Here is a 12881-nt window from a genome sequence, read left to right on the forward strand (position 1 = left end):
ACACGCTATCCTAGGAAGGGAGAGTGGGTCTAGAGAAGAGTAGTATAGGGGCCTTTCTATAAGTAATATAAAATATCAGAGTATAGTGACACTGATCCCAGCGCTCAATCTATATAGAGATTAACTGCAATATAGCCGCTATTATAAGAAACAATAAAATATTAAAAATTATGTCTGGATTAAAAAAATCAAAACATTAACAGCACTTATGATGAATATCTATAAACATTCAATGATATAATATTACATATTTTGCAGTTTTTTTTTTAATTCCCATGCTTAGCAAAACCAATATATATCACAGGTTACAGCACAAACTCCATTATCAATCAACGTGCTGAATATCAACATAAGGTAATGTCCATTGGCACCCTTATTCACTGAAAAAAATAAAATAATAAGTGGAGTCCATATAATGAAAATAAAACATTTGTATAGTGCTTCCAATCCAATCAGATCTTATGTGATGAACATACAGCCATTGAAGGCGAATATACAGGGCCCTCTGAAGACGTAATGACGAAACGCGTCAGTGAGTGACCACGCAACTCACCTGTCAATCACATCCTGGGAACTCATCGTAGCAGGCGGTTCTTTCGAACTACAGGCGTGGGTGAGATTGATGCAGAGCCGTGTGAGACGTGCTGTTTTAAAAGGAACAATCTTTTAAGCATTTCTTGTATGCAGGGGGTTTTAGCATTTTCAACAAAAGGTTTTACACTATGCAAAGCATCCCCTTGTATGTTTGCATGTCCGAGCCACCACACTGAGCCGTTCCGGATAAGGACTGCTGTATATCCAGAAGGGAGCCATTTGCTTTCAGTTTGAGAGGACTTTACAGGCTTTACATATACCTACCTTTGGTGAGTAGATTAACAAAGGGGTGCTCAAGTGGTGCATCGGTGACGGTGTAGAGGCTGTATATTCATCACATAAGATCTGATTGGATTGGAAGCACTATACAAACGTTCGATTTTCATTGCATGGACTCCACTGATTATTATTATTTTTTTCAGTGAATAAGGGTTCGAATGGATATTACCTCATGTTGATATTAGGCACATTGATTGATAATGGAGTTTGTGCTGTAACCTGTGCTATATATTGGTTTTGCTAAGCATGGAAATAAAAAAAAAATGCAATATATATAATATTATATCATTGAATGTTTATAGATATTCATCATAAGCGCCTTTCTATAAGTAATGGCAATAAAGTTCTCATTGCAGATCTGATGTTCTTCACCTGCTAGTTGGAGCTCGTTAGCTGTTATCTGGTTGGGTGTGGTGGGAACAGTAGATTCCTTATAGTGAAGAAAGCTAAAGGTGTCTGAGCACAGTGTTCAAATAATGCAGTAAAGTGTTCTTGGAGTAAAGCTGTCTGTGCAAAGTATCTCAATGTAACAGTGGCAAAGAAGGGATAAGGGTCAAGCAATTTGCCCTCACACCAACGATCAGAATGCTCAGATTCCTCCAAACAGGAACTCATGCAGCGGATCCACTGTCTCTATCTTCTGACGTGAAGCTTACCCCACACACCGACAGGGTGGCACTGGAAAGGATGTCTGACAGCGAATAACAGAGTTAGTCCCCTCAGGCCACAGGTTGGAAGTAAGACTCTGCATGGTAGGCCGTGACCTCTCTCTCCCTGTTGCACAGAGAGGCTTGTCTTGTGTCAGGCCCCCCGGAGGAAGAGACCCTCCGTGCAGGCTTCTGTTGCTTTTATAGCTACTCCCAGCAATCTACAGATGGCAGCAAAGATCCCTGGGATATGTAGTCCTGGCACACAATCATGCAAAGCAATTATCTGACGGGGAAACTATTTGTCCCACAATCCTTTTATTTGGCACACAGATATGATGTCACTGAATACATCGATTACTAGAGGGACAGGCAATACCTCCAAATGCTAGAAGGTACGGTGCTTTATGTTTGTATTCCATATTGCTAAATCAGCATTGTCATCTACTTTCAGCCATCCATGAATCTTAAAAGTGATCAAACAGACCAAAGCACTTCACTGACAGTTTATATATTTTAATTCAGATTGCAAGGAGTTCCCACCATCCTTGCTCTGAGTTCCAGAGTCTGTGCATCTGCTGTACACATTGTGAAGGGTTCCGACCATCCACGATTCTGCATGCCAGATCTGCATGCTTGGTTTGCCCATTATGAAGGGTTTCCACCATACCTGTGCTGAGTCCCCAGGTCTGAAAAGCTGATGTACCAATTATGAGGGGTTCCCAACATCCCTGTGCTGAGTTCCTGGGCCTGTACCTCTGATGTACCAATTATGAGGGGTTCCCAACATCCCTATGTTGAGTTCCTGGGTCTGTACACCTGATGTGCCCATTATGAGGGGCTCCCATCATACCTGTGCTGAGTTCCCGGGTCTGTACACCTGCTGTGCCCATTATGAAGGGTTCCCACCATCCCTGTGCTGAGTTCCTGGGTCTGTACACCTGATGTGCCCATTATGAAGGGTTCCCACCATCCCTGTGCCGAGTTCCCGGGTCTGTACACCTGATGTGCTCACACACAGGTTGACTGGAACACCAAAAAGTTCCACGTGGGCAAAAACAGAGCCAGGAATTATGGCAAGATCGCCCCAAAGGAATCACCAAATAAATAAGTAGGTCACAAATAACCCCCCAGGTTCTACCTATAGCTGAAAATTCACTTTTGGATGGACTGGCCTTTATATCACTTAGCAGTGAAACGGGCACCCCCTGGCTGGGGTCAGGATATGTGAGCACAGATAACACCCATCCAGGGGTGGACTGACAACTCCGGGCAATAGAAGATTATGGGGCCCCTAGTTTATAAAATCACACAGTATACACAGACATGTTTCTATTGGCTGAGAAGGTACTGGAGAGGTGGGGCAGCTATAATCTTGGGATTTTTAGACCAAAAGGATGTTGGTAAGGGACATTTCAGAGACAGATGTAAAAAAAAACACAGATTTTTACATACTGTCCCTTGTTTTACTGAGGCTGGCAACCCTAATGGGGCCCCCTAGTGGCTCGGGGCCCTCGGGCAGTGCCCGAGTGGCCCAATGGTCAGTCCGCCCCTGCACCCATCACCTTGATGCGTCCACCACTTAAAACATACCAGAGCAGTGAGGGCAATGTGTCTGGATGGAAGCAACGGGACCCTTCCCAAGAAATGTCCACAGGGATCATTTAAGAGATTATAATTGTTCGCAGAAGAGTTTCTGTTACATCTAAATATTTGTTTTCTTCGTCAGGGGATTATCAAGCCATTCGGGAGCATCACAAAGTGCCATTATGAGGACCAGCAGGTCATGGGGCATAAACCGCGCAGCTTCCTGAGACAGGTAAGGGGACGGCGCAGGAACTCACCAGCACCTACCAATCATATAATCGATCAATTCACTGGCGTGAGGAACATCTTTTGTTACTCCACCCCTTACCCACCTCAGAGCGCTGTCCCTTGGTTCCACCTCTTACCCACCTAAGAGCACTGCCCCTTGGTTCCACCTCTTACCCACCTCAGAGTACTGTCCCTTGGTTCCACCCCTTACCCACCTCAGAGCACTGTCCCTTGGTTCCACCCCTTACCCACTTCAGAGCACTCTCCCTTGGTTCCACCTCTTACCCACCTCAGAGTGCTGTCCCTTGGTTCCACCCCTTACCCACCTCAGAGCACTGTCCCTTGGTTCCACCCCTTACCCACCTCAGAGCACTCTCCCTTGGTTCCACCTCTTACCCACCTCAGAGTACTGTCCCTTGGTTCCACCCCTTACCCACCTCAGAGCACTGTCCCTTGGTTCCACCCCTTACCCACCTCAGAGCACCGTCCCTTGGTTCCACCCCTTACCCACCTCAGAGCACTGTCCCTTGGTTCCACCTCTTACCCACCTCAGAACACTGTCCCTTGGTTCCACCCCTTACCCACCTCAGAGCACTGTCCCTTGGTTCCACCCCTTACCCACCTCAGAGCACTGTCCCTTGGTTCCACCTCTTACCCACCTCAGAACATTGTCCCTTGGTTTCACCCCTTACCCACCTCAGAGCACTGTCCCTTGGTTCCACCCCTTACCCACCTCAGAGCACTTTCCCTTGGTTCCACCCCTTACCCACCTCAGAGCACTGTCCCTTGGTTCAACCTCTTACCCACCTCAGAGCACTGCCCCTTGGTTCCACCTCTTACCCACCTCAGAGCACTGTCCCTTGGTTCCACCTCTTACCCACCTCAGAGCACTGCCCCTTGGTTCCACCTCTTACCCACCTCAGAGCACTGTCCCTTGGTTCCACCCCTTACCCACCTCAGAGCACTGTCCCTTGGTTCCACCTCTTACCCACCTCAGAACATTGTCCCTTGGTTTCACCCCTTACCCACCTCAGAGCACTGTCCCTTGGTTCCACCTCTTACCCACCTCAGAACACTGTCCCTTGGTTCCACCCCTTACCCACCTCAGAGCACTGTCCCTTGGTTCAACCTCTTACCCACCTCAGAGCACTGTCCCTTGGTTCCACCCCTTACCCACCTCAGAGCACTGTCCCTTGGTTCCACCTCTTACCCACCTCAGAGCACTGTCCCTTGATTCTACCCCCTTACCCACCTCAGAGCACTGTCCCTTTTAGAGAATACAGAACCAATTATCACTTAGTGGTGCAAAGTAATTTTTATGGAATTTGTTAATTCAAACAAGAGAGGTAGTAAAATTGAGCTAAGGGCAAATGGATTCCAGGAAGTAAATGCTACATGGATCTTCTGCCCTTACTCAAGATGACCTTAGATAGAAATGCTAACAACCTAGAGTATTTATATCTTAGAGGAGGATGCCACCTAGTGGTCAAACTGAGAATTGTACTAACACCCCCCTACAGTTCATCACCAATAATCCCAAACAGCTCACTCCTTCCATCTTTCTAGGGTGATGGTCCATCTTTGCCTTTTGTCATCCCCATCATCATGTATCAAATTAAATTTCATGATTATTTCTGAAAATGATTGCTACGTCATTAAGTATTGTGTCACTACCTGCTGAGAATGGTTGCTTTTAATCATGAAATTTTCTCTGTAGGTGACCGCTCTGTGTACCTACCCCGACCTGCTGGACACTGATCACTTTGCAGAGGATGCTAAGCTTCGGGCCCGGGAGATCTTGAAGAAGTTGGATAATGGATCAGTGGGTGAGTCTGGGGATATTGTCAGTCTGGGTTCATACACAAGAGCACTTTTTTTTAGATGCGTTACTGCAGCATTTAAGCCAAAGTAAACAAATGATGAGTGATGAAGTTATTCATTGTCTATGTTTCTGTACACACTGCACTTTTTTATTTCTATTTTGCATTAGGTGAATTGTATTGAAGTTAGTGGAGAAGGTAAAATTAATTTTAATTCATATAATTTTTTCTTACTATATTTAAAATAAAATAAAAATAACAGTCCATTTTTTTTTTTTAACATTTTTTTATTCCTTTAAATATAAAAAAAATGATATAAAAATAAAAATAAAAATATACTGTAAATTCTTTATAACTTACTTTTCTAAGAAAAAAAAAGGAATGAACAGATGGCAGAAAAAAGTTAAAACAAAACATTTAAATGTATTTTACCCTGTCTTATTTACATACACTATATCGTCAAAAGTATTGTGACGCCTGCCTTTACACGCACATGAACTTTAATGGCATCCCAGTCTTAGTCCGTAGGGTTCAATATTGAGTTGGCCCACCCTTTGCAGATATAACGGCTTCAACTCTTCTGGGAAGGCCGTCCACAAGGTTTAGGAGTGTGTCTATGGGAATGTTTGACCGTTCTTCCAGAAGCTCATTTGTCAGGTCACGCACTGATGTTGAACGAGAAGGCCTGGCTCGCAGTCTTTGCTCTATTTCATCCCAAAGGTGTTCTATAGGGTTAAGATCAGGTCAGTCATGTGCATGGGAAGGCAGGCTTCCCAATACTTTTGACAATATAGTGCATGTGTTTAAATAAATGTATTATTTTAAATAGGGTAGTAGTTTTATTAGATATTGATTTTTGATATATTGAAGATTTTTGATGCACTAATAAAAGCAGATACCCCAGTGAACTCCCTCATTGATACCCCAGTGAACTCCCTCATTGATACCCCAGTGTAGCGCAGCATTTATTGTCAATGTTTAATAAAATGATAAAGAATCCCTAGAGCACAATGGGTTAGCTAAAGAAAAAAAGGGCAGGAGCTTTTTATTTTCTTAATTTCATCTTATACCCTGAACAGGACTGTCAGGGTGGGGGTGATCCTCACTGTTGATTGTATGTAAGTTGAGCAGCTTGAGCAATTGGGCTCTCTAAACAACATGCAAAAGGAGGCGTAAATTCCACCTGCTGGCTGGAAATAAAAATATCCACAGTGACATGCGGTAAGTCCAGAAGTTTCTTTTTGTGTCTCCACAGGCAGCTACAATCCAAATTTCATCGCTCGGGTTATGCCCCCCAAGATCGCCAAGTTCATCGAACAGAGAGACGGCGGAGTCCCCAGTGACCCCAGGGATATTATCGTGACCGGGGGGATATCGAAGGCCGTTCTGGTAAGTCTGCGAGTGGCACAAGATAGAGTCACTGATGACCTTCAAACTCTGTTAGTGGCACTTATTCCACTCGTATATTTGAATTATTATTTCTGTCTGTAGCGGTGCCCCCCGTAGGGGCTGCTGAAAGTTGTGGCCCACCTGTCACCCTGCCCAGCCCGGCATTCACTTCTCAATCACCTTGGAGACAATGACCAGTCCAAATGTTTGTTTTGTTATCTTATTGAGGGATTTGAACTTGGATAGGGATAGGAGTATATGGGATGCCCAGTAGAACGAACAATTGGTTGACTGTATTTCAATCAGTTGGGACCAGGGCCATCTTAAAGAGGGATTCCACCTAAAAAAAAATATTAAAAGCCAGCAGCTATAAATACTACAGCTGCTGACTTTTAATAAATGGACACTTACCTGTCCCTGGTTCCAGCGATGCCGGCAGCCGAGGCCGATCGATCGCTCGGCTCTCGGCTGCTGCCGTCACCATTCTAGGTGAGGGAATCAGGAAGTGAAGCGAATCGGCTTCACTTCCCGGTTCCCTACTGCGCATGCGCAAGTCGCGCAGCGCAATAGGAATTGTCCGCGCTGTCACTGGGACCCGTGTGTGTCCCAGCAGACAGCGCGGCAGGACAGGAAATGACATAGACTCCCACGGGAGTCTATGCCCAGAAGTGGGTGTAAATACCTGTCTTTGACAGGTATCTCCACCCCCCTCCTCCCTGTAAGGTGCCAATTGTGACACCGGAGGGGGGGAGGGTTCCGATCAGTGGAAGTTCCACTTTAGGGTGGAACCCCACTTTAATAGCATCATGGGCCCCTGGGCGTAGTAATGCACTGGGGTCCCTACCAGCCAGCCCCAATTTACGCACCTGCTCTCAAGAATTAAAGTATAAATAGTTGATAGAATTAACATATATTTATTAGTACTTTCATTAAAATAGATTTTAAACAATAAGAAAAACCCATAAATCAAAGACTTATCAACACAAAGGTCACAGTACAGGAAGGGGGAGGCAGAAATGCAGAGTACAGGGGGGAAGGGGTCAGGAGGGCACAATACTGGGATCAGGAGGGCATGGTACAGGTTTTGGGATGCTGCCCAGGACACAGCCATCTGGGGATAGCTTAGTAAAAGGCATGACTGTCCTGGCAAATGGGGACAGTTGGCAAATATGTTGTAGAGCAAGATTAACATAGGGCCCCCATGCACCTGGGGCCCCTGGGCATTGCCCAGGGGTGCCCATACATTAAGATGACCCTGGTTGGGACAACTATATACACGTTACAGCTCCAGTCTCCTCCAGCACATCACTTGCTTGCAGACTGTTCCTCTCTCTCTCACACAACACTTCACTTCCAGGTACAGCTAGCACATGGTTAGGCCCAACTGACTGACTCACTCACTGACTCAGTCAAGCCCTAAAAATTGCCATTTGCAGACAGGGACCGCGGGTCCCGTTTAGTGTAGCAAAAATAGAATAAGAAATCTCTTAGTACTAGCTGTCCTATGTCGGACTACTGCTCCCAGCAATCCCTCTTCAGGCCTTGCCAGCCCTTCTGGCCGCAGTTGCCCGACTTCACTGCCCATGACATTGCAATCCTCACTGGTTCCACACCCAGCTCTGACTGTTTCCTCCCAGGCATGTTTTCTCCAACCCTCCCGATAGCACATGTCACTCACCAGCTCTCCTGGCTGCACACAAACCTCCCTCCTGAAGACTTGCCCGACAGCAGTGGTGTCGCTAGGGGGTGGCTTTTGGAGCTATAGCCCCGAATCTGGGGCCCATAGCTCCGAGTCTCTGCAAGGGTCCCCAAGGGGAGGGGAGGCTCTTTAGGGACCCTGATGTAAGTGGGAGGCTCTCTGGGGACCCTGATGTAAGGGGGCTCTCTGTGGACCCTGATGTAAGGGGGCTCTCTGTGGACCCTGATGTAAGGGGGCTCTCTGTGGACCCTGATGTAAGGGGGGCTCTCTGTGGACCCTGATGTAAGTGGGGGGCTCTCTTGGGATATACACACACACACACACGTATATTTCTGTATATACATGTGTATGCCCACCCAAGCATATGACTTTCTTTACTACGCTGCTATGGGCTCTAGCCCCAGATCTTTTGTAGACCTAGCAACACCCCTGCCCGACAGTACTAGCTCCCGCTGTCCTCTCTGTCTCCTGTCTGGGCCTCCTGTTCAAATCCTCCATACGTTTTTAAAGGGAAGTGTCCTGCACCCAAGTCCCAGGCCCAAGGTCACCCCACCCAGAATTGGGAGTGCCCCCAAAGGCCCTGACAGCTTTTGCACTCCAAACCTTAGTTCTTCCACTCGACAACTCCTCCCCAGCTGGATTGACCCTAGCTATTTCAAGGAGGCCTGCCCCCTGCCAATCCTAGTTGGGGATTGGTCAGGGCTCCCTGAGACACCCAAGACAACTCCACCTCTCTTCCCCTCCTCTCTTCTAGAATGCTCTAGAATCCAGAGGGAGGTGACAGTGGAGTGGTGCTATCTGCGAGTCACCAGCCTACTCTGAGCCACTCCAAGCCCACATAGATCAAAACAAACAGGCCTAGCTTGGCCGGCCTAAATTTACATGCACTCACCAAAAATACTAATTTTATTAGAGGGTGCTACTGCACATGTCTGTGACCTCATTTGTGTCAGATTTCTCTTCCATTCCTGCCCCTGTGACACCCCTAAAGGAAATGTCAGGAGCCATTGTTACTGGGGCCACAATAACAACATTGTCAGGAGTTCTAACCCATCTTTACTAATAAATGTTTTTTTTTTTTTTGGCGTCCCTGTAAGGGAGATGTCCCCTTATGTCTTGTACTAATAGATAGGAAACCTCCTCTATGGACAGCAATAAAAACCTGACAGAGGCTCAAAAGGCTGGAGTTCTTCTTTAAAGAGAACCCATTCCTGTCAGACATATGAAAGACAATGCCCCCCCCCCCCCCCCCGAGCCTCCCATAGGCAGGATTAATATTCCAGTTATGGGCGCAGATGCCTGAGCTGAATCACTTGCTGGCCATTTATATTTCTTGAAGATGAAATGATGAGCGTTTGTGCTACACCTAGAGTCTCACTCCTCCAGCTGCATATTTCATAATGAAAAATAAACAGGCGGGTGGAGTTCGTGTAACTAAGTTACAGAGATCTCCATTGTGGTGTCCCCAAGAAGCTAGCAATTCCACCCAAAACTGAAACCTGAGCGGAGCAGAAGCCAGATACATTTTATTATTTTTGGCTGATAGATATTTTACACATCTCTAAATGAGGGTAAGGTGTAGGCTTGTGCAATTCGTTTCGTAACGAATCGAAATTCGGCCGAATTTTGCATCTTTCGGACATTCGGATGCATCGAATGTCCGCATAAAAAAATAACAAATTAAAACGAATACGAAAGAAATATAACGAATGAATTTGAATGAATTCGACATGATTCGAAATGATTTCAACTGCATTCGAAATGATTTCAACATGATTCAACATTATTTCAACCGCATTCGAAAATATTTTTTGACCCGATTTTAGGGCCATGTATCTCGGGGTCATTTGGTGCTAGACACTTCAAATTTTGATATGTTGTAGAGCTAGTATTATTGTGTTTGTATCCAAAATTTGGTGTTTCTAGCTGTAAGTGACCCCGAGATATGGGGCCCCAAAATCGGGTCGCAAAATGTCATTCTCTGCTCTATTAACTAATAACATTTTGCGACCCGATTTTGGGGCCACATATCTCGGGGTCACTTATAGCTAGAAACGCCAAATTTGGTATGCAAACACAATGGTACTAGCACTACAACATATCCAAATTTGAAGTTTCTAGCACCAAGTGACCCCGAGATACATGGCCCTAAATTCGGGTCACATAATATAGTTACGAATGTGGTTGAAATAATGTCGAATCATGATGAAATCATTTCGAATCCGGTAGAAATATTTTCGAATTTCGTTGAAATATTTTCGAATGTGGCCGATTTTTCGAATTCGGTAGAAAACTAAACGAAATCCAAAAAACGAATTTAAGGAAGTTAACGAATATAACTAAACGAAATTAATGAATTAACGAATTAAAACTAAACGAAACTAAACAAATTTTTTCCTTTTGCACATGTCTAGTAAGGTGCATACAGGTGATGTTGTTTCCTATTGGCTGAATATATGATCCATCAATCATAGGATACCCATCACTGGCAGAATTCACATTGCACAGGAGCATCCATTCAGCAAAACTTTTTTTCTATTTCCGTGCAACTTGTCACAGGCTCTTAATAGATACATTTTCCAGCGTGCGGGTCATTTTCTCTGTCACCTAATTCCATCCTGGAAGGTTTCTGATGTCACTCATTCTCTGCTTCTCTGTAGAACGTGCTGGCACTGGTGGTGAATGAAGAGGAGCCACTGAAGACAGGAATTGTGGTCCCCATGCCGGACTGTCCCCTCTATTCAGATGCCATTGCACTGTTTGGTGCCACAAAGGTGGAGTATGTCCTGGACGAGGAGCGCGGATGGGCGATAAATGTGGACCGTATTCGGGAATCTCTCAGAACCGCCCGGAAACACTGCGACCCAAAAGTCCTGTGTGTCCTCAACCCTGGGAATCCCACAGGTACGGACCCACCAAGACTGTACTGATTTGCCAGTCTTCGCTGTCCACATTATTGCCCCAGCCAATGGACATGCAGACTGAGCCACCCAAAGATCCTATGCCAAGTCTGACAGATGTGGGCTCTCTCTAGGTGATCACTGACCACCCAAACTGTTGCAGTTAGAATAGTAGCCATCATTTGAGTGCCACGTTCATCCCCTGATCGCTTCTCAGATTTTTGGCTATGATCAAGTGTAGTATCTGTTCTTATCTGTGTCCATTAGTGGTGCTCAACCATTGTTCTGGCCAATTGGCTGGGTTGGTTGGCTGTATAGTATCCGTTCTGTTATGATGGGGGTCTTGGGGGACCTTCCTCGTGGGAAAGAAACTGAATTAAGCACCCACAGGGTAGCAGGAGTATTTTCCTGGTGTAGAAGATTCCGGGGAGTCCAGTGGCTCCTGATTTGAGCGGTGCCACCTGGCCTGGCTGAGGGCTGGGAATGAAGAGAGCCTGGGCTGTCAAGTGCCCCCTAGGAGTGGCGACCCAGGTGCTCTGAATATCACCATGGGTTGGGACCCCACTGTGAGGATAAGCACTAGGCCACAACACTACCTTCTTTTTTCTGCACCTCGCCCCATGGGCTAGAACTTTTGGTTGAGACTGGGGCAATTTTTGTTTTTGTGCCACAACGTATAGCCATTTTCTAGCACAGTGGTCTTCAAACTGCTGCCCCTCGCTTGCTTTTATCCAGCCTTTGGGGCATTATTCCCCCCTGTCAGCAACAATGGGACATAGTTCCTGCCATTAACATTGACAACTGGGCACTATTCGGCACATTGACACCAATGATGGGGCACTATACTTCCCATTGACACCAATGATGGGACACTATTCTTCCCACTGACACCAATGATGGGGCACTATTCTTCCCACTGACACCAATGATGGGGCACTATTCTTCCCACTGACACCAATGATGGGGCACTATTCTTCTCATTGACATCATTGATGGGGCACAATTCCTTCCACTGCCACCAATGATGGGGCACTATTCCTTCCATTAATACCAATGATAGGGCATTATTTCTACCCCTAATGCCAAAAAGGACTATTTACCTACAGTGACACCAGGACATTTTATTCTCCCAATTACCACAGTCCAGCACCCCTAAAATTTAAAGGATGGTAAACTGGCCCCTTGTTTAGAGTGTTTGGAGACCCCTGGTCTAGCACATTGGCCCTTTTTTTCTCTTCAAGTTAGCCATTGCACATTTTGTGTGTCTTTTTTTTACTCCACAAGGAAGGTAAGGTGTGGGACTTTGGGCCTACCCAGAAGTCTAGTGGGAGGATGTGTGGCCCTTAGGTTCCTTACTCCCCCACCCTGGGGTTTCTCTCTTCGGAAGAGCCCCTAACTTAATACTTGGGGGTTGGCTTCAGCTGATCTGAGGAGAGGGGTCCGCCAGGCCTTTTGACTATGTAGACCAGAGTGTAATGCCCCCATCAGTAGTCTTGTAGTTTTTTCCTCTTTGGTAGGAAACCATAGGACACACATTAGAGCACTTTTGTTGTGTGTGTTCACGAGCACTTTTCGGTTCACACTGGTGTGTAGTTTTTGTGCACTGCACCACAGGCTTGAAAATTAAAACAAAAATTCATCCTCCGATGCAATGACTATCCAGCCAACCAATACAGAGAGAATATCTCAGCTGTCTAGATTTACTTCAACCTCATACACACCACAACTCTTTTATCAG

At 45.9% G+C, this 12881-nt stretch overlaps 1 protein-coding gene across 3 annotated transcripts in view; it reads left to right on the forward strand.

Moving 5' to 3' along the window:
* Positions 1 to 12881, forward strand: part of LOC143997694 (alanine aminotransferase 2-like) — a 54214-nt gene that overhangs the window by 3468 nt on the left and 37865 nt on the right. For all 3 annotated transcript variants that reach the window (XM_077493452.1, XM_077493451.1, XM_077493453.1), the window contains exons 3-6: positions 3250 to 3339; positions 5053 to 5161; positions 6411 to 6544; positions 10904 to 11147. In XM_077493452.1, coding sequence (XP_077349578.1) covers positions 3250 to 3339; positions 5053 to 5161; positions 6411 to 6544; positions 10904 to 11147 — 577 coding nt within the window. The remainder of the gene's footprint in view (positions 1 to 3249; positions 3340 to 5052; positions 5162 to 6410; positions 6545 to 10903; positions 11148 to 12881) is intronic.

Source organism: Lithobates pipiens, unplaced genomic scaffold, assembly GCF_037356315.1.
Source record: "Lithobates pipiens isolate NorthernLeopardFrog02 unplaced genomic scaffold, aLitPip1_a1.2 Scaffold_19, whole genome shotgun sequence".
In the NCBI taxonomy this organism is placed as follows: Eukaryota; Metazoa; Chordata; class Amphibia; order Anura; family Ranidae; genus Lithobates; species Lithobates pipiens.